Below are 22,832 nucleotides of genomic sequence, written 5' to 3' on the forward strand. Positions count from 1 at the left end.
GTATACTAGCCCATTCCTACCACTCTATACAGACCACGGCATACCACACATACAGAATGCAGAACTAATATCTTAGGGGGCGTCCATAAAGACTTCACGCACCTAGGGGGGGTCAGACATTTGTGACGATGTGTGACGAAGGGGGGGGGGGGTGGGTTGAGAAATGTGACGTCACATCAAAATTCGCAACTTTAAATCAATATAGACAACACGTTCTACTTAACACATTCCTGCGGAGGGAGCTGGTAGGAACGTTGGGTTGCTAGGTCAATGGCCAGGGTCAACGGCGGCGTGGTGTATTCCGCAAATATGCCCGACTGTGAGGGCGGGCACAAGCCGGCGTGAGTAGGTTAAACGTTGAGTTTTATAAGGGCACCCGGGGTGACCAGCCCCTCCCCACCCAGCCCCCACCCAGCCCCACCCTTCCCACCCCCACCCAGCCACACCCTCCCCACCCAGCCCCCCTCACCCTCCCCACCCAGCCCCTCCCAACACTCCCCTCCCAGCCCCTCCCCACCCTCCCCACCCAGCCCCTCCCCACCCTCCCCTCTCCACCCAGCCCCACCCCTCCCACCCCCCACCCAGCCCCACCCTTCCCACCCCCACCCAGCCCCACCCTCCCCACCCAACCCCTCCCCACCCTCCCCTCCGCACCCAGCCCCTCCCCACCCTCCCCACCCAGCCCCTCCCCACCCTCCCCTCTCCACCCAGCCCCACCCCTCCCAATTTTGGCTGCACGATGGACGGACGGACACAATAATCCCCTGTGGGCTGGTGGAACCAGGTGGTTCCTACCAGTATTAAATACTTTTTTATGTTTTCTCCTACAACATCAGAGTGCAGCGCCACATTAAATACGCACTACAATGATAATAGTTTAAAGCGATTTGAAGCATGTTTTATTTGTTTTGGGGGGGCAGAACTTTATGACGTCATATTTGAGGGAGGGGTCTGACTTTTTGTGACGCTGTGTGACTAAGGAGGGGTCAAAAAATGTCAAAAATGGCGTGACGTCATTTATGCACGACCCCTTACCAGATTGCCCCCCACCCCGCTCTCCCTTCAATCGTGGCAAATGATTAGTCAGGGTCCAGACTGCTCCAAGGGCATCCGCCGTGTTACAGTACTATCAAGTATTTGCAAAACGCGTCGCCGCGTGTGTGACACGCAACGCAACGCTTCTTGCCCAACCGCTGACAATCACAACCAAGGGATGTCGCCGCTGGCTGCTGGCATCCGCTGCGCATGCTGCACCCCTCCCGCTGCTGCTGCTGCTGCGCCCTCTTGGTGCGCGCGCGTGCGTCCGTGCGTGTGCGCGTGCGTGACGTATGTCACTCAGAGCGTGCGTCTCGCGCCCGGGGTTTGGTTCCATCCTCTATGTGGTCTATGGGAGGGGGTGAAGGGATGGGGTGTTGTGTATGTGGGTAGCCAGGGTGGGGTCTGTACATTGCCTTCCACCTATATGCGCGTCACCATACCTCCAACCCACCCATCCCCATCCCCCTCGAGCCGACGCGAGACCCGCATCTCGTCGTAATTCGAGGGCAGTTGCGCCCAGCCTCGTCGTTCGCTGGGGCGGGTCGATGGCATTCATTATTTAAGTCTCATTCATTCTCCCCCTGGCCTTCTTTCTCTCTCTCATGCGTCACAGCGCTCGGGGGTTATAAAAACAGCAGAGCATCCCGGAGCTCACACACGCCGCTCTGTGTTTTAGACAGCCGCTTTTGCTCCTTCTCTGTGAGTGCCAGTCTCTCTCGCCTCCCTCTCTCTCTTGAATTGTTGTAGCTCTCATCAGCTTGGGTGTGTACGACGTCCTAAGCAATAGGATTACCTAGCTAGCTATCGCTCGCCTGTTACCGGCTTTCGTCTGTGCTGTCCAGCGCTTCAAACCATGTGTGGTGAGTACTCAATGTGACGAGCGCTTCGTGCGCGCGCTGTGTGCGTGCATATCGTTACGTTGATCAAGGATGCTCATTGAAGAAACGTAAACATGCGATTGTGTTCACGTATCTTGATTTATTATCTGACATTTGCTATTCGCAAGATTCACGTGTAGGTTGCTATGTAACTGTGGCTGTGAATTGTGATATGTGCTGTACACTGAAGCTGTCGGAACAGCTGATACTGTATATTCGTGAGCAGGCCCCCTTTATACTATGAGATGGGACTTAGTCGTGGATTATCAATGGATTTAGTAACACGATCGAGAGCCCGCCGAGAATGCGTGTCTCCAATTGAAATTGATGGATTGTATTTATTTTAACATTGGTTTACAATTAAGCGTTCCACAGAAAACGTCTGGGGGTTCCTTCCAACCTTGCAAAAAAAACCAACACAAATTAAATAAATCTTGATTTGAAGCTTTCGTGACTGCAGGAATCCATACTCTTTGGTTCTTTCGGTAAAGTCACGCAGGTAGACAATAGATCACGACGTTTCGTACGTCAGCAGTTTATCCTGCTGTGGTTGTCCCACCTGATGAAGGTTGCTTGTGTTGCGATCGAAACGTCGTGACCTATATATTTTCTATCTACGAAATTAAATAAAGTTAAGAATAATCGGCCATTCACTCCAATGCAGGACCTTCCCCGGAAAGAAGCCTTAGTATTAACAACAGCGAGTGTAGAAATACCTTCAATATATCCAGTCTATTTTACTTAACCGCTGTGCAACAGAGCCATTGGTGATGTAACGAGTGCCATGAACTTGAACGAGGTGGGGGGGGGAGTGAGAGAGGGGGGGGGGGTCATTGGTGAGTGCTTTGGGTTGCACGAACCCGGAGCCGTAATTGAGCACCTTCAGTGAAGCCCCATTTGTTTGGCTAAGGCCACCGATGCTTTGAATGCAACACAAAGTTCAATGTCCGCGGTTCGTAAAAACGCCAATCTGTACACATCCGTGTCGCTAAGCAAACACTCTGCGCAAGCTGTATACGCCGCGGTTATTCCGGACGCGGATGACACGTCGGCGCGTGTGCCGAGCGATTGATTGGCGGGTCCTGTTTCTCGATCTGTGGGTGTCATAGGTACACGCGCAAGCGGTGGTAAATGTGGTCAGATAACTTGGTTTAATACAATGATAACAGATTTTAATTCCCAGTCGATCCCATCTATGGCGGGGGGGGGTTCATACAATGACTTTGTGGGATGGCCAACAAGCGGGTCCTCGGTACAAACTTTCACAAATGGATGGAATTTAGATTTTACCGCATTGCTCGTTTAGGCAGGGCTAAATGTGCACGGTATTTTATGATGATGTAATGTGAATGTAGTTAATAGTTAATATTTTACGCTGTCAGTGAAACGCACTCCCAATTATCATGATTGCCAAAACAATGACCAAACAAGCAGACGTCACAGATTTCCCTGGACACATACATGCCGCTCAACAACATCGTTAAGTAGACATTAATAAGCACGCATCACACAAGCAAGCGGGCATACTATGTGTGGCAGCATTGACATGATGGCCTATTTTAGCAGGACGTATTTTTTGGCCCGAACACTTACATTTCTGGAATTGTTGGGTTTGGGCAAATGTGTTATTTTTAAATACCCCCGGTAACAACTTTGAACGTTCCCTGAGTTTGACTGCGTCGAGTTCGATTTAGACTCCGAATATGAATAAAAGCGCACGTGTTTTGCACACTGCCGAACAAACACGCATACTTGCTCGGGATGCTTGAGCTTATTAATAAGACTGCAATTTTACTTTCAAACTGCTCAATTACAGCAGAGGCCCAAGTGATTTATGCGCTATGCCGTCTGGAATGCAGTCGCAACGTGTGCGCGCACATTAATGTGGCCCTGATTTACCGGTGCCTCTGTTACATGAATCCGCCTACAAAGGAACTTACTTGCCCTCTGCATGCAAGGCACATGGCAAGTGAATTGGAAGGCCCCTCGGTACAATGTGACAACGGTCTTAACAGCTATTCGCCATCACCAACCCCCTCCATCACCATCCCAACTTTTCACGGCGTAGCGTCAAAGGGCCACTGCAACTCGTAACACGTGTCCGGAAGCGGCTGTGTTTGTGTTTCTGCGTTGGCTGCTGGGAGGCGTTTAAAGGCAGCGTGAGGCTTTTGAAGCGATGACGAAATAGTTGTGCGTGGGTGTGGAGTGTGCGTGTGTGGCCGTACCCTTCCCCACCGCTGTGTCATTTGATGGACAAGACGCATGTGGCGGGGTAAAGTGTGGGTACTCGCCCCTATTCCAAAACGCACGGCCAAGGTGGAAGAGTAGGCCAAATACCCTTCACAGGGGTTTCTCCCTCTATCGGAGGCCCCTTCTTGTCAGCAGTTGCGAAAGCAAGCAAGCAATGTCAGAGCCGCACCTTTAAACTTTACTCCTGCAAAAAAAAACCTTCCAGTAGCTTCTTCACAGGTTTCAGATGTAGTTACATGAAGGTTTCAGCAAGCCATTGCAATTCTTTAACATAAAAATCAGGTTGTCGCCTGATAAAGCTAGTTGTAATTACTGGCGAAACGTCGTACTAAGATTGTAAATGTTGTGGCTTTGCTCTCCATCACACCAGTGTGCTGTACTAGTAACAAATTAACACGTTCTGTTTACGTGACAAACCTTACTAATTAGCTGTGTCGGGTGGTGGCGGGTTTAGCGACACATTTATATATTTACGCGATCTAACCCAAAAAAACCTGTATTGTGGATAAAAAAGCACGTTTGAGAAACGTTTACTGTACACTCATTTATGATGTGTACTCGGAGTGCATACATGGTGTGGTGGCTAACCGGTCCTAAGGTATTTTAAATGTCAGATCAATTCATTCACACTGCCAAGACCCGGGTTAAGAATCCACATTTTCAGTCGACTCCACTTGATGGTTTAACATTTCTAAGTTTAGATTCGTTTTCTTTTTTCGTGCAGTCTGGCCTTTCCGTAAGAACTTTGTCATGGGTGTCAGATCAAAGCATGTATTTTAGTTAGAGGACCACCCCTTGCAGTCGACATAGACATATAAACGTGAATATACAGTTGGGTTAGCATGGATGCAATGCACATTAGTACTTGTTAGTACTTGTTCTCCGCTATTTTTGCGTGCAATTAAATCATGCTGTGTGCTATTCCTGGGACACGTTAAACTACTAAAAGAGGGTTGACTTACCGGATAAGATCGTGAACATTTTATCAAACCGAGCGAGGTCAAGCACAGTAAATCAGTGTCGTAAAAGGGGGCAGGCTCACCTTTACAGCACCAGGAGTTAACTTGTGTTGGAGCGAAACATTGATACGGCGCTTTCATGCCATAAAGTGGTCGATATTCTATCAAGAAATCACATCCACGTGTGACAATACAAACATACCGTGATGTAATCTTTACTTTGACCCTGTCGGGTAATTGTTCGGTAAAATACGCAATATCTTCTTTACTTTTAATGATAAGAAGGCTCAAAGTACTGTACTGTATACAAACTAAATAAGGGGTAACATTATTCGGTAACATTTTACGAACTGGAAAAACGGTCACCTGATAAATGGCCACCGTTGACAACAGTTTTTCTAGCAATACTTTAGTAACGTGATATGCAAATATGGTAAAAAAAAGCCACTTCGTTGAGCTATCATTTGTGGCCAGGTCGCTTCTGCAAAAGAATATGCCAACGAACAAAATCACGTGGCATGAGCCCCGGTCTCAGAAGCCCTTGGAAGCATTAGCAGGGTTGGGCCTGAATTCGTGATTGCACGGGTGACCGCCATGCATGCCAGGTTTATTTTCGAGGTTGTCGGAGGATCGTTGAACTGTGCCGTGTGGTGAACAGAAGGCCTGTGCGGCAACATGCAATGTCGCACTGTGATTCTACGCTCCCACGTCTATGGGCAGCACCATGATAAACCCGCGTTGACCCCGCGTGGTGGAGTATGACCAAATAACCATTACGACCCGTACGATGTGGGGAGGCCGTCATCAAGCACGAACAACTGACACCTGCATGTGATGTGTGTAAATGCGCACATTTGCGTATGATTTTTGAATTCTGTATATGTTTTGCATTCGTGATGGGTATTAGTTTGTGTGCTTCTAGCCGATGGGTATTTACGTGTCTTTTTGTTCTCTTTCGTTCAGGAATCTTCGCCTACCTGAATCACCAGGTGCCCGTGAACCGCAGGCAAATCCTCGAGACGCTCATCAAGGGACTGCAGCGGCTGGAGTACCGTGGCTACGACTCGGCAGGTGAATGAATACCCGCGTCGAGCTGGCGACGGCAGACTCACGAGTGACCCACGCTGGACGATTGGTTAAACTTAATGCCAGAGGCATCCACCCCTGAACACCGAGGGGCCTCTGCCGTAGGGATCAATGACAACATTATTGGAGGATCTGTTATCTTTTTGCTGATTCGTTTCTGATTTGAGTTTTTTTCTTCTTTTTATTTTTCCTTTTCATTCTCCACTTTCTGTCTCCTCCGATCCTTCTGCGTGTGTTTTCTTACTCTCTTCTGTTCTTTTCCTGCTCCTTATATCACAGCTGGGGATCACAATAATTATGCTCCCCCCCCCCCCCCCCTGCTGTGCATCAGTCATCCTGAGAATGTGCAGCTCGGTTCTTTGTCTCTTTGAAACGTTGAAATATTAAAAAAACCAAGAGCCGGCCATTATGAACCGCGAATTCGTTGCCTGTTCCGTGATACGTTTTGTTGCGCCCATTGCTTGTTGGGAAAACCCAAGCGGTCGAGAATTGATAAGGGCAGCGGGGGGGGGGTATCAGTTTTGTCACGTGCATGTGCGGTTGCGAATGATACAACCTCCAGCGATAAAACCAAGTTAAACAAAGACTTTGCTTCTATCCACCAATCAAATAGCGGTGGGTGCAACAGCTTTTATGGTGCAGTTTGGTGATAATGGTCAAGCCAAATGGAATAGTGTACAGATTAAACGCGTTACTTGGTGCAACCCGATCACAAACAAAGCTTTGAGTTTTACCACTTTGGATCAGGCAAGATAATGTTCCAAAACTGCACAGGTTAATCCTGTATAGCTGTATGCAAATTTTACGTAGAAACATCCGGCTTCGCAATAGCAACCACTCTTTAAGCACCTGGACAGTATCATGCAATTCATAGATGCCACTCGTTTCAAATATTTAAAATAAGACGCATCTTTATGGCAATGAAACAAAGAGAATCAAGACGGACGTGCATTTCCATGTAATCAATTTACAATGAAAAAAAACATCTCTCTAACTCATGAACATAATGCATGGGTATGAGGTTTTTCTAAATTCTTGTTTTGAATGTATTTTCGTTTAAAAGCAGCGATCGTTGCGCAACGCTGTAGTGCCCCAGTGATCCAAGTTCAAGTGCTGGCCATGAAACTAATGGCAATTAATACGTGAACCTCTCCTTCACCTCAACCTTGGTTGACTTGGATTAAGATGATTGTGACCTGTGATCATTTGCACTTGGGAGACGAAGGTTGACCTCCCCCGAAATGTCCTGAGTCAGCCATAATCGCTGATCACTTCGGAACAAGTGCCCCGGAAATATACGAAATTAAAGTGAAAAGATTGTTGTCCACATATTATTATTTCATTTCCAATTTTCCGCCACATCCCACCTCTCAATGTTTCCCCCAATACTTGTTTAACACACGCACACACACACATCCGCAGGAGCCCTGAACAAGCCCTAGCCATTGAAATCTTTATTTTCAGCGCTGATGCCGTGTTGCCCATGGCTTCGCTTGTGAAATGTCAATGACAATGCTATTATTTCAATTCTGGTAATAATAGCCTGTATTCTTGGTTCGTTCGGTAAAGTCACGTAGAAAGGAAATAATAAAATAATAAAAATATAAAACTTTAAAATTCTCACGACGTTTCGACTGCAACACAATCAATCATCATCATCAGGTGTGACTTTATCGAAAGAACCAAGAATATGAATCCCTGCAGTCACGAAAGCTTTAAATAATGTTTTTATAATAGCCTGCGGACACTAGAATGTTCTCATTCAAGGGAGACCTGGGTGAAACGTAACACATCCTACCAGCAACATGTTCTCGAGTTATACAAATAAAAATGCATGATTAAACATCATAAGGGCAAGCAGGTTAATGTTAAGAACATTCAGTGAGAGCCGGTGATGGGCACAATTAATGTATGTGGCTGATTGTGGTGTGACATTCACGTGAGCCGCCTTGGCTGTTTTGTTTCTCATGCTTGACACTCCCTAAAGGTATTTGACAATCTACACGTGCCATGGAGAAGGGAAAACTTGTACAAAAAAACGGCGTAGATGCTATATTTAATTATTTAATTCCACAGTGTTGATATCGAGTTTGTTTGCTTTTCTTGAATTAATTGAGCGTGTTACCCACTGCCAACGCAGCGTCACCACCACGACTAAGTACATGTTGTAGAATTACAAAATATTTTTTGTATACAAGTAAGCACGTGTTTGTTCTATGTACGCGTAACCTTGGACACCCTTGACAACGCGACGTTCCTTCTCGAGCGATGATCCAGGTGGAATATTTTTCGAATGGACAAAAGAAATAGATAAAAAAATGTCCACACACATGAAGGGAAAATTTTAAAAATTCTCATCTTGAGAGCGTTTGTGACGGTGACCCCCCCCCCTCCCTGCCAGGCATTGCCATCGATGGAGGCAACAGCAAGGATTGGGAGAAGAATGCCGAGCACATCACCCTGATCAAGAAGCGTGGAAAGGTGAAGGCCTTGGATGAGGAGATCTACAGTAAGCATTGCACTCCCTGGGCGGATGGATGCGTGTTGTTTGCACTTCTTTCGCACTGTTACGTAGACAACCTTGCTAATTTGAGGTGTGGGGGGGGGGCAGCAAAGTAAACACATAGTTAATGATAATTATAATACTCTTTGGTTCTTTCGGTAAAGTCACGTAGATGAAAAAAAATGAAAATAACTCAATTTAGTTATTTTCATTTCATTTTATTATTTTTATTATTATTTTTATTTTTCATCTAAGTGACTTTACCGAAAGAACCAAAGAGTATGGGATCCTTGCAGTCACGAAAACTTCAAATCTAGGATAATTATAATGATGACCAGACCGAGGTGAGAGGTAAGCCCACACAGTCGCCAAGTGAATTGACTGCATTGTGAACTGCGGCCAAGAGGAACGTTTGTTCGGCGAGTGTAAGACGTTCGGTCTCCCACCGTGGCAATTGAGACAGTGGGTCCCACCCCGCCGCTTGTCTACCTAGCAGGGGTTAGGGAATACGGCCACGTTCGATTGGCAGCTCGGGTGTGCCGGGGTGAAGTGTGGGATCTCTCCCGTCTCTTGCAAGACGTTTATCCAGTGCTGAAAAGTATGCCAAGGTACCCGCTACACGGAGTTTTCTCTAGAGGTCCCCCCTCTAGCAGGGGAGGGGTGGGGGGCATTCTCCAAGCAGTGGTGCGAGAAAGTAAAAACATTGCACTGCTTTGTGTACCCAGGTGCATATGTTAGAGGGTTTGTTAACCGTGTTTGAGAGCTTTATGATGAGTTGTTTTTATTGCGTTGACAGCAGTGAAGGTTACGCCGTGCAAAAATTAATCAGCACAAGTGACGTGCTAAGGAATGCAGAACTGATGTTGACTGTGAGGACGGATATCTGGCTACTTTCACCCAGTTGTGTTATCACCAACTTAAGCGTGTACAAAAAAATGCATCTCCGGGTTTTAGGAGCTATAATCTGCACCCCAAAGTTAAAAGTTACCCACAACTTGGTTGTAAAACTAAAACAAAATTTAATTGATACAAATTAGTCACCGGTTGGCTCACCGGAAAGAACAGAGGCCGCTGCCGCTGAGATCTTGGGTTTACAAGCGTAAAGAGTCAGCGTTCTCAATCCACTCACCAATAATGACTTCATACTCTTTGGTTCCTTCGGTAAAGTCACGTAGGTAGAAATAATTCTAGATCACGACGTTTCGATCGCAACACAAGCAACCGTCATCAGGTGTGAAACAAACACAGCAGGAGGACTGCTGACGTTCTACCTACGTGACTTCACCGAAATAATCAAAGAGTATGGATTCCTGCAGTCACGAAAGCTTAAAATCAAGATTTTCCACCTCATTTGCCAAAAAATTCCAGCTCTGGGACTGAACGAAAAACATCGTTCGACCGCCATGTGAAGAACACGTAGAGGACACGCAGGACCGTACAACCACACCACAGGGGTGGGGATAAGCGGTGAACTGAGGGGATCTCAGGAGTAGTTCTGTCACATCTCCCTCAGCGGGCCATTCTCTAACACTCGACGGTGTTCTGCTCTTGCGAGACCTCGAATGAAGCCGTTGTCATTCCGTGACGCGAAAGCTGATTGCGGAATTGGAGTAAAACTTTGAAAAAAGACGAACATTTCGACAAATAATTTCCCTTCAATCATTTTGATAGTTTGACACAATAGAACGATGCGCTGTTTTTGCTGTACCGTGGTTACAAACGTACACTAACATCTCGCGACAAGGAAACGGACTAAGTAATCTCGTCGTCAATCCCTCTCTCTCTCTTTTTGTTATTGTCGTCGTTGTTGCCATTGAATGAATTCGGGTGCGTGGCGGTCACACACCCGGTTATGTAAATGTCGCTGAAAGGAAATGACCCGCCGCGCCGCGCCTCTCTTCGTACCTGCAGAGCAAAAGGACCTGGAGATGGACCTGGAGTTCAAGTGCCACGTCGGCATCGCTCACACGCGCTGGGCCACGCACGGGGAGCCCAGCTCCCTCAACAGCCACCCACACCGCTCCGACAAGGACAATGGTGAGGCGCCCCTGTGTGTGCTCACCTTCGCATATGGCACAAAGATGAAGTTACCCCCCCGCCCGCCCGCCCGCCTGCCCCACCGTAGCCTTTAACAGACCGTTGGGGCGAGCGCTGCTAGCGATCACCTAGCGGGTGGGTGGACAGTACCACGCCAGGCCACCTTTGTCTCCCCAGCGCTGATATATAACAGCCCTCGGCAGGTACTTATTTTAAGGCTGAGTTGACCTAGGGGAGGCCCAGGACCGGGTCAAATATTCAGCACTCTTATACTGTTGGTCATGAGTGGGAATCGAACTCGAGTCGCCGGGTTCGGAGCGCAGTGCGCTAACCACCGCGCCACCGCTCCCCATTCACGTAACCTCTGCGCCACCACTTGTGCATAAGCACACACACACGCAATACACACGTTACACGCAACACATACAAACGTATGAAAACGCACCCAGGCAAGAGCTCATGTCTTGCACATATGAGCCAACCCAGAGATTCATGTACGTGCGGTTCAACATTAAGTACTCATATTTTGGTGGTGGGGTTTGTGTTTAGACCTCTGTTGTGTTCGAACCGTCGTTAATTTTGCTGATAGAAAGCATCAGTGCTGTAATCGCCATCATCATAAACTAAACTATATGTTTTTTATTGTACAAAGGTAAAAAAAACCCCACTAAGCTCTAAAGTAAATTTTCAGAAGCAACCTGGCCACATATGATAGCACAACGAAGTTGCTTATCATTTGGAAATGTATCTCAGCCAAATACTCTAAAGGCATGTTTCTAAATGTGGAGGGAAAATCCGGAGGACCCGAAGAAAAATCCATGCAACCACGGGGAGAACACGCAAACTCCAAATATAGAGACGTCAGGGTCCTGATTGAATCCACAACCTCCTGCATCGAGGCGAGGCAGTTAACATCCCGCCATCGTGGCGTCCTGCCTTATCCATCATCGTTGTCATCTCCATCATTCAAAGCGACAACCGATATATAGCAGATTGGAACCACAATCGCCATCTCATCTTCATAGGAAGCCTCAGTAATCATCATGGTCATCATAAGCAATTGAGCTGTTATGATTATTATCGCCATCATCAATCTCAAATAAAGTGTTACAAATTACACCCATCATCACCTTCACGATGACAAATTACAAATCTAAGGCACTCCGATGTTCACCATGACCCAAAGTACAATTTTTCACCACTCGTTCTTGAATATCACATCTAGGGAGTAACACACAATGCATTTTAAAGCATCATAACATCTCCCACAAGGCACGCGACGCAAGTTGTGCATGTGCTGAGGGCTCAAGCTTAGAATGGACATGACCGGACGTGGGTGCCATGGGTAGAGGTGGGCAGTTGAGCGGGTGGGCAGTTCGGCGGGTGGGCAGTTGGGCGGGTGGGCAGTTGGGCGGGTGGGCAGTTGGGCGGGTGGGCAGATGGGCGGGTGGGCAGTTGGGCGGGTGGGCACTTGGGCGGGTGGGCACTTGGGCGGGTGGGCAGATGAGCGGGTGGGCACTTGGGCGGGTGGGCACTTGGGCGGGTGGGCAGTTGGGCGGGTGGGCAGTTGGGCGGGTGGGCAGATGAGCGGGTGGGCACTTGGGCGGGTGGGCACTTGGGCGGGTGGGCAGTTGGGCGGGTGGGCAGATGAGCGGGTGGGCTGTTGGGCGGGTGGGCAGATGAGCGGGTGGACAGATGTTCGGGTGGGCACTTGGGCGGGTGGGCAGTTGAGCGGGTGGGCAGTTGGGCGGGTGGGCAGTTGGGCGGGTGGGCAGTTGAGCGGGTGGGCAGATGAGTGGGTGGACAGATGTTCGGGTGGGCACTTGGGCGGGTGGGCACTTGGGCGGGTGGGCACTTGGGCGGGTGGGCAGTTGGGCGGGTGGGCAGTTGGGCGGGTGGGAAAGAGCTCCCATTTTTGGCGGGAACAGTGACACCAATTGTGCCCACTGGACCGTGCCGGCCGAGGGATATATTTTTTTGCAGGAACACAGAGGGTACTCAGAGCTGCCCTCGTGTGTGGTACAGTATGACCGTTACCCACATGCGCCCTCCCCTCATTGCTTTTCCTGTTGTTAGCTCCCAAGATTGCCAGCTCTGGCCGAAATCCGCAGAAGCCCCAGAGTGGTTTTTGCATTGCATCCATTTCTAACACTGTGCAACCAACCGTTCATTACTCGATTGCGATATTGCTGTAGTGGTTAACTTTCGGTATTTTTTGACGCTGGAATTGGGCACGCCTTGCAGGGCAAAACGTTTAGATACGTTCCACTCAAACTGCTAACTTATTTCATTGCCTCTATCCGTGTCTTCCGAGGGTTTTCCTTGAGCTTTCTAATCGCAATGGAGTGCACTCGGTGCTCAGTATCACGGGGTAGGTTGACCTCTGACCTGGGGCATCTGTAGAGGGGGTCACTTTAAGGCCTCCTTAGGCACGAGGTGAAATGATAATTGACGTTAATAAATCTTCACGAAAGTGAACGCTCCAACGTGAACTAATCCACAGGGGGGGGGGGGGGGTGTCCTGCATGGTTACGGTAGTCTAAAATTCATATTCGTTTGGGTCTTTCGGTACAGTCACGTCGATAAGTTCGAAAAATAATAAGATAAACAAAAAACTACGACGTTTCGATCGCTTGTGTTGCGGTCGAAACATCGTAGTTTTTTGTTTATTTTATAATTTTTTGAACCTATCTACATTACTTTACCGAAAGACCAAAATAATATGAATACCTGCAGCCGCAAAAGCTTTAAGTCAAGATGTAGTCTCGAATTGATGAACTTTAGAAATCGAACATATATTTAAAATGTAACTTGGAAAACTTCACTGAGTTTCAAAACTCACTTTCAGAAAGGTCGGACTCACACTGCACTCGCCGCTGACGGCAACCACGGTCCAGGTATCGAACTCAGTTGGCCGGGTTCGCAGCAGGAGTGCACCACGGCGCTGTTATTCGAATCCGGAGTCGGCGTATTGTGTGAGATCCGAGGATTCGACTCGGGATCGCCTGACACAGCCGTAAATAACCACGGCTGCACCGATACGTCCGTTGTGTGCTGTCAACTCGAGGCAATGTTTTGACAGACGAGGCACACAGGTGCCGTCATGCGACAGAAATATTGTTTTATGTTTTATAAAAAGAACATATATATACTGTAACCGATCGGGCCATCGTCAAATTCGTTTTGTCTTAAAATTCCATCCGTTTGTAAGTGTGGACAGACCCTAGCCCCTCGTGTCTCCACCGTGTGATTTACTGCAGGTTATTAGCTGCCCGGTTTTACTTGTTTGCACGCTGGTTCTTTCAGGGTTCATTTGTAAGCCGAGGCGTAATTATTGTTCTTTGACTGCCTGACAGTACCTGTGCGTATTCACGAAAGACCGGAATATCTGGTGGTGCTCCGTACAAAGGCTGTTGTTGTTTGCACATGAACACGTATGCTGTTTCGGGGCTTCGCATTTTAACAATTGCTCCCCAAACAAAGGCGATGAGATCGCGTAGCATAATGTGTACACTTTATACGCTTTACAAACAGCACTTCTTCGTGTCGGAGGAAACAGTCCGGAACGCTGTTCTTGGCAACCATGCCACGTCACCCAATAATTTTGTCCTGATTTTTTGCTGCGATGCGTGCGCGCGTGTTAAAGAGTGCTCAGTGTCCCATACGTTGCTCACAGATAGAACTGAGACGTTAACTTCCCCGTTACCGAAGGTGAACTGCATCCAATGAGGAAGCCATAAGGAACAAATGTCCGCGGCGTCGAAACAAAATTCCCGCGACGTGTCGCCGACATTCCGAAAAATGTCTCGCGAGACATTAGGCCCCTGCGTGTGTTCGCGCAATCATTAACATCTTAACAGTCGAATGTCAAGGCATTTCCCCCGGCTATGAATGCAAATTGGGGGTCAGTGGCGGTGGTGCTAGTGGATGAGCGCACTTGCACTGTGAACTCGGCGAACTGAGTTTGATCCGTCACTCCTCTTAGTAATGGTTGGGAATTGAATTCGGATCACTGGGGTTTTAGCACAGACCTCTAACCACAGTTCCTCCCCTCCACCCTGGCAACGAGCGATGCCCTATCGGGAATACATTCTTTTTTTAAATGAGCAATCCCCATTGTGTGTGCGTGTGTATACATATGTGTATTTTACCGGCAACACCCTTCAATTTCGTGTTCACTTAATTATTACCCATAAAAACCACACGCAATAGATCGTCCAGGGAATTGTTGTTCGAAATTGCCTGTAAGGTCATCTTGACACGCGATGTGGCATTGTAACCAACACGCTGCTGCCTGGCCACTTTCTGTTCCCCCAGCGCGAGCGTTCACACACGGGAGTATCGCTTGTTCGTTTTTTGGGCCAAATCAGTCCAGTTCGCATTGTAAAACCCCACTCGTTTTTTTTTCTTCCCGTGGCCAAGAATCAAACCCAAAGGTTACCTCTGGCATTGTGGCGTGGCGTGCCAAACCGCTGTACCAGCGAAACACATTTGCGTGCACAAACACGCACGCGCGTGTACATGGACAGACGGAGAGGGTTCATATTATTTTTCGCTTCATACGTGAAGGCACTTCAGCTCAGAGGAGGCAGAGTGTGTAGTGATTTAGAACAGGAAGGGGGGAATGTTGCCGCTTGCAAAACGCAGCAGAGTGGCCACGTGCAAGGCTCCCTTCACATCTGCTCCATCAGAACCAGATGTGCCGGAATATTTGGACTTTTTTCTGTCTCCTTTTAAAAAAAAAATTTCAACGAAACAACTCGCGGGTCCGTTATGATGCACCGCGGGGTCCGTGCTTTCAGCGCATGCATTGGCGCGGGCTCCAACCGACGCTTCTGTATTAGCCGACGTGTCGTCAGGATAGCCTGTACGTTCCGTGAGGTCTGCAGATGCCTTCTGTGGGGCGTTATAAGGTGGGCAGGAGGGGGCGAAGAATTCTGTCTCCTTTTTAACTTTCTAACTTTTTTCCCTCATGGCACTAAGCCCAGAAATCAATTCCCTATTGCCCCAAAGCACCCCCCACACCGGCCACTGCCTTCCCCAGCACCTCAAAGCAACCCCACTCTTCTCTCCACGCACACACACACACCTTTACCCTTTAACTTTCAAATCGATACGGACGTGACGAGCCCGCATTTCTATCTTCTCTTTCTTGCCTGCGTGAAGGCGTGGGCTCGCATTTATCTTTTGAGGGGGGTCGGTGGGGGGAGAGAGCCAGGGAAAATGTAAAACAAAATAACTCAACACATTCGCCAATAACTCCTGTGGCATTAATATAAATATATAATACGCGACGTTTTGGGCTATGGCCCTTCTTCATGGCACGTGAATTTCGAAAGTGCTGATTCATTTCTATGGCCGGAGATACTCTGGGTTTTTTCCACAATATTAAGGATCTGCCCGATGACCGGTTTTTTGCTGCTGTGCGGATCTCGTGTCCACTGCCCGATTCGAGACTAAAGTGGAATTGGACATCCAAAGTCAGTCTATGGAATGCGTGGGCTTTTTCGAAGAGGAACACAAAAAACTGGTTTAGTTTGGTGACACGTGGCCTCTTCCGTCGCCTCTCAGGAATTACTCAATTGGAATCTTACAGCTGTGAACTCTTTAGATCCAACTCTCCTTTGGTGGGTGTTATTCTACGTGTGGGTGTTATTTAATAAGATGTGTCATGTTCCTGCTGCAGTTTGCGCAATCTTAATCGGGTAGCTGGTTCTATCCGCTGACTATTATCTGCTAACTGGAAATGTAAAAAAAAAACAAATGGATTTCGAGAAATGTTTAAGAATGTTGATCTTAATCATTAAAATGTACTGTACATCTTCTTGGTTCTTTCGGTAAAGTCACGTAGAAGGGAAATAATAATTATTTTATTATGTTTTATTTTTATTATTTTATTATTTCCCTTCCACGTGACTTTACCGAAAGAACCAAGAAGATGAATCCCTGCAGTCACGAAAGCTTTAAATCGAAATGTACTGTACATGGCACTCTTTCTATATATACTAGTATTGTTATATACATGTTATGGTGAATGATACAATACTGTAAAAAAATATTCGTTTGTTCTTTGTGTTCACTAAAGTTGTCAGCATGAGTATTGAAAACGTATCCTATGTTGATTTGATTTTCCCCTGTCCACAGTTCAGAGTCATTTCCGTTTGAGATCCCATTTGATATTAATGACACGTGCGTGCGTGTGTGTCTGCGCGTTTTCTGCGACAGAATTTGTGGTGATTCACAACGGCATCATCACAAACTACAAAGAACTGAAGAAGTTCCTGGTAAGGGAGCAGTTTTCCACTGCCATTAACTTGAAACTCCCGACAGACCTAGCTGGCACCATGACGCGTCCACAGCCTCGCAGGGTTTGGCCTGAATGAGTGACGACAGAGGTGGCCACGTAACCTCTACCTGAGTCTGCTGAAGATTGTCCGAATCATAATATTTATTTATTACTGGAGGAATCCAATAAGCTATATAGCTCTTTTTAACAGATGTCCAGTAGGGGCAGGTCATAACGTTACAACAACAATGCAAAAAGCACAATAGGTGTGCAAAGTATGGGAAAGGTAAACAAATCACTAAAAAATATAGAAAAACTAAACTACCAGGAAAGGCCCACTGAGCTATTAGATTTTTTTTCAGAAGCAACCTGACCACAAATTATAGCTCAACAAAGTGGCCTATAGCGGTAAAACAATTAAAACAATTATTTAGAAGCATGTTTCTAAATGTGGAGGGAAAAACCGGAGGTCCCGGAGAAAAAATCCACGCGTACAGAATGTGTTTTATATTGTTATATTAGATTTTTTCTTATTCTTTGGTTCTTTCGGTAAAGTCACGTAGACAGAAAAATAAGAATAAAAAGAAAGTGAATAAAAATGAATAATACATAAATAACCCATTCATGTAGACTGTAGCCTGGTTCTTAATCGGAGTGAGTGTACTGGCAGTCTATAATGCAGACTGTAGCCTGGTTATTAAGTTTGGTGAGTGTACTGGCAGTCTATAGTGTAGACTGTAGCAATGGTTATTATACTTTTTCTGGCTAAGTTGTTCCTACACAATACTGGATTTTACTCACGCGTATACGGCGGCATGCTGCCGTGCTGCAATGGTTAGACTCACATTCTAGGCGTCACCGGTTTCATCTCCTGGCAGGGCAGTGAAACAGTGGGCAAAGTTGTTCATCCCCCCCGCACCATTGTCCATCACGCGGTACGGATGGGTACACCCCAATTGATCGGCAGGATCAGGTGTGGTGGGGCAAAGCGTGGGTACACTCCCGCCTCTTCCAAGATGTATGTGTGGTGAACTTCTTTCGCACCGTACGTAGGACAACGAATTAAAAAGATATCGGGCCAGCGTGGTCGAGTAGGTCGCAAATACCCTCTAGAGGCGTTCCCTAGAACATTCTCTCGTGGGTGCCCTTCTGCCAAAAGTTGGACGTTTACCTTGCTCATACCGTGCCTCACATTTAGGTGTAACTTAGGTTTTCAAACATCCGTACATTTTTACAAAGCCGGCGTGTCCGGCAGAGCGGCGCTGCGGCTAGAGCACTTTGTGGGAATTAAAAATTGGTCAAGCTCTGGGAGGTGGAGCGGCGGTGCAGAAGTTCCCACGACCCAGCAAAACGAAGGTGGAGGGAGATGAGAGAAGAGTGATTGCAGGCAAGATCGAGATGAAACAGACTAATTGGGCTTTATATATATTTTTTACAAATTTTTTTATGATGGTGCTGCTGCGTTGTCAGTGGTGCACATGCACAATTACCGATAAACTCTCAAAATATTCGTCAACAAAGTGAATAGATATAAAACACGTAACATATAGCTGGCCCATTTCCCAAAATGCCACCTATTAGATATATTGTTTCAATTGAGGCTTCAGTGTTAATGCTGAATGTATTGGATTTCGATTTTGAATGGGTTAGTAATGTTCTCCCCTGGATGTCCCTGTTCTCCTAGGAGAGCAAGAACTACTTCTTTGAGTCCGAGACTGACACGGAGTCCATCCCGAAGCTCATCAAGTACATGTACGACAACCGCGAGAAGGACGACATCCGTTTCAGCGTTCTGGTGGAGCGGGTGGTGCAGCAGCTGGTGAGTGGAGTCTGCCCAGCACTCATCACATCAGCTCCCACAATGCATGCAGGCTTAGGTGTCACCCCATGTGCTTATAAACTATAAACCAATTTTTTTTTTACCAAGTAAGGCCCACTGAGCTATATAGCGATTTTTTTGGAGTGACCTGGTCACAAATGATAGCTCAATGAAGTGGCTTATCACGTGGAAATTTATAGGAGCCAAATGCTCTAAACGCAAACTGCAAATATACAGGCGTCCGAGTCTGAATTGAACCAACGACCTCCTGTATACCAGGCGAGGTAGTTAACGTCTCGTCACCACAGCGCCCCATTAGAAAGCACAACAAAACAAACACTCATGATGGCACGTGCGAAGTCAGAGAGGTTAACGCACGTTACGAAAGACAAAGAACCTCCATTTAGCGTCATTGATAGTAATGGCATGTGCTGTTTGCAAGCACATTATGGTCACTATGGTACACTAGGGGGTGATGGAGCCAGCACCATGCATGTAAGACCACAAATGTTATCCCTGCGCTGATGCTTGCTATACCTTACATGTGCAGCCCTTTGTCAATCCACTGCTGGATGAGGGCCTCCCTATGCCATATGGGTCGAGGGGGTTATCTGACCATACTTCACTATGCTGGTCAGTGAACATAGGCAGCATATACATGGGAGCAAAGAAGAACCAGAACAAGACCATACCAGACCAGGTGCTATTGAAGGTTCGGTTGACTTTGGGGAGGCCCAGAACAAGATCAGATTTTAGTTGTTTGGTTAAATGCATTTTCAGCAAATTAACCTAGAAATAACTGTTGTTTTGTACAAACAAACACTTTGCTTGACAACATCTAATATCCAGCAATGGCAAATAAAGTGAAGTTAAACACAACTTTAATTCGTTCTTTCATTCCAAACGTACATATTCTTCCTCTAAGCATATTTTGATCCGCATCGAGCATTCACTGTTGGCAATGCCATCCGTCTGCAAACCGGCTGCCCTGCCCTCTTTGGCAGTTCAAGTGCCACCACCCGCTTACTAAGACGGAATGCGTAGACACACAGTCGCACTGACGACTCGGAGACTGAGCTCATCACATCCCGCGACGCAAGCGGGGCCTTGGGTCTCGCCCAATGTCCTTATGAGCCAGCTGCATAAAGTCTATTAGCCTCTGCCAAATTTCTCCCCGGTGATTTCACAACAAAACTAACACCAATGGCTGTATTCCCAATCTTGGAGGGACGCCTTTGTCTTCTTCAATTTGACGTTGGCAAAAAAGTGCCGCCCACCCAACGATGAAAATTGCACCGCCAAGTCCCAAGATAAATGGAGACATTTCTCTTTTTGCCAAGATAATAACCGTGCCACGAGATTAGTCTGGCAGATATTTGATACAGAATATCAGATTTAAACTGTCGAGAATGGAATTCTGCATCTCGTGTCCTCAATTTGTATGTAAATGATCTGGCGCATTGAGATGCGTTTTTCAATGGACCAACACCCTGGTTAAGTAAAGTTGATTTATCGATCTTATCTATCTGTGTTATTATCACCGTCTCATATTCAATGCAATGTGTTTTACTTCTTGTAGGAAGGGGCCTTTGCTATTGTGGTGAAGAGCTCACATTACCCAGGCGAGGTGGTTTGCGCAAGGTAAGACTTGTTGGGTTAGATCACGTAAATATATAAATGTGTCGTTAAAACCCGCCGCCACCCGACACAGCCAACTAGTAAGGGTTGTCACGTAAACAGAACGTGCCAATTCGTCACGAGTACAGCACACCGGTGTGTTGGAGAGCCAAGCCACAACATTTCAATGTGCCAGCAAGAAGTCTCGAATTGGACATCTTGTTGGCACGTGACCATGACGAGCGGCGCAGCCAGTAAATATTCGACCACGTGAACGCAACGCGTCACAAAAAGAACAGCTCTCCCTTGTATTTACGATGTCCAACGGCACGGATGCCACGGTGGCGAGATGTTCACTACCTCGCCTAGTATGCAGGAAGTCGTGGGCTCAATCCCGACCCTGACGCCTGTATTTTTGGAGTTTTCGTGTATCTCTCCTCGTGGTCGCATGGGTTTTTCTCCTGGTCCTCCAGTTTTTACCCTCCACATTTAGAATCAACGCCACCCGTTTAGAGCATTTGGCTGCTATACATTTCCACGTGATGAGTCACTTCTTTGAGCTATCATTTGTGGCCAGGTCGCTTCTGAAAAAAAGAGCTATATAGCTCAGTAGGCCTTTGCCTGGTAAAATACAAAACAGTAGAAGTAGTAGTAGTTTCGCTCCACATGCTGGGCGCTTCTTCAGTGTGTGGAGCGAAACGTCGGACATCGTGCGACTCGACACTCGGCAATAACCCGACAAGGCATCGGGAGAGCTGTATAGCACAACCGTGGAGAAAAGGGAGAGAAAAAGTGAAGAAAAAAACCCGACATTGTCGTATAACGAAAGTAAGATGCAAAAAATGGCAAGAGAAACACGTCGGCGAAAGCGTAGGAGCCAAACGAGACACTCCACCCATGCGCGGGAGACGTTGCCTGTCGTCGCCGTTGTGTGTGCCTTAGGTCACCGAAGTCTCTGCTTTTTTTCCGGCCCTGCCATCTGGAACAGCGTCGTGCCAATCGGGTGTGCGTACAGGGCACACGCCTTAGAGTCTTTCCCAGGCGGCCTCTCAGTGTGAAGAAGGCAACAGCTGTCTTCGTTCTGCGCTGGACCTCATTCACTCGTCATAATCCCACCGAGATTACGGTCTTTCCCAGCATTCATTAAAAACGGCCAAAAAACTGAACATTGCAAGAAGAGAAAAAACAAACAGTTATTACTTGTTCATGATGTGTCATTGTTCACTTTCTCCATTACTGTGGGAATTGCACAATAGTTACAGTTACAAAAAGCCAAGGTTATTTGACGTCGAGTTTCCAAACATTGGCAATGTTTGCTAATTAAAAATAACTGGTCAAAACAATTTAAAAAATTGTGATACTGCGTTGGCAGTGATACACAATCAAGTCAAGTCATTCTATTAATAAACGTATTTGAAGCCAAGCTCCACACAGCTGTCAAAAGTGCTGCGCAAAAGAGAGAGAACGATAGATTAGCGGCGTTTTGTTATTACTCTGCAGGACCGCTTGTATTAGCATTTACATTCTATTCTCAATCAACAGTGGGTGTCCTGTGTAATCAACGAGATCCCGCCATAGAAACGTGGAATGTCCATCGTCTGCGTCAGGGTTGCCCATTGTGCTGCGTGCTGCTCAGTGCTGTATTTTAGAAGAGATACACTTTGACCTGAACCTTTATATTCGTGCCGTATATCATGGGGGAGAACAGTGGCAACCCGAGTCCGATTCCTGGCCACGGCCAACAGCAGTAGTGTGTGACATCTAACCCCATCTCCCCACCCGCACTCCATCTTCCCTTTAATGGCTTCACAACTATGAATGCACGGCGGCTGCCAAGCATGAATACTGATGCATCATTTGGGATACGAGCTCGGCTTTGCCAGGAGGATCCTGCATCCGGATTGACTGGTGCCAACACCGATTACAGTGTGCGGTTTTTTTGCATACAAACTCCCGCACCCGAGTCAGGCATCGAACCCAGGCGCTCCGTGCTGTGGTGCGTTGCTGTTACTGCCGTTACCCCCCCCCCCCGCGTGTCTAATAGCTAACGCTGTTATTGTCACTGCGCTCGTTGCAGGAGAGGCAGCCCTCTGCTGGTCGGCGTGCGTAGCAACGGCTTCTCCGCCGACGAGATCCCCATCCGCTACCGCAAAGGTAGGGCAACTCCGGCGCCTCTTCGTCACTCTCTCTCCCATCGCTAGCGCCATGGCTGCTTGCTCTCGTGCTCTTCGCTCATCGATTCCTGCGCCCAGGCCGAGGACCCGCACGTAGCTGCACGTTGCGGCGTCACGCCCACACTCTGGCTGTGACTCACCGACTGCATTTTATTTTCGTACTTTAATTTGCCTCCACGTTGGAG

General features: G+C 47.4%; 1 protein-coding gene across 1 annotated transcript in view; it reads left to right on the forward strand.

Moving 5' to 3' along the window:
- Positions 1–1,642: 1,642 nt before the first annotated feature.
- LOC144732151 (glutamine--fructose-6-phosphate aminotransferase [isomerizing] 2-like) overlaps positions 1,643–22,832 on the forward strand; it is a 40,512-nt gene continuing 19,322 nt past the window's right edge. Inside the window, exons 1-8 of the mRNA XM_078613479.1 lie at positions 1,643–1,898; positions 6,089–6,196; positions 8,613–8,720; positions 10,626–10,751; positions 16,977–17,035; positions 18,722–18,856; positions 20,436–20,497; positions 22,551–22,627. Coding sequence (XP_078469605.1) covers positions 1,892–1,898; positions 6,089–6,196; positions 8,613–8,720; positions 10,626–10,751; positions 16,977–17,035; positions 18,722–18,856; positions 20,436–20,497; positions 22,551–22,627 — 682 coding nt within the window. The 5' untranslated portion in view covers positions 1,643–1,891. The remainder of the gene's footprint in view (positions 1,899–6,088; positions 6,197–8,612; positions 8,721–10,625; positions 10,752–16,976; positions 17,036–18,721; positions 18,857–20,435; positions 20,498–22,550; positions 22,628–22,832) is intronic.

This window comes from Lampetra planeri, chromosome 41, assembly GCF_965212315.1.
Source record: "Lampetra planeri chromosome 41, kcLamPlan1.2.h2, whole genome shotgun sequence".
NCBI lineage: Eukaryota > Metazoa > Chordata > Hyperoartia > Petromyzontiformes > Petromyzontidae > Lampetra > Lampetra planeri.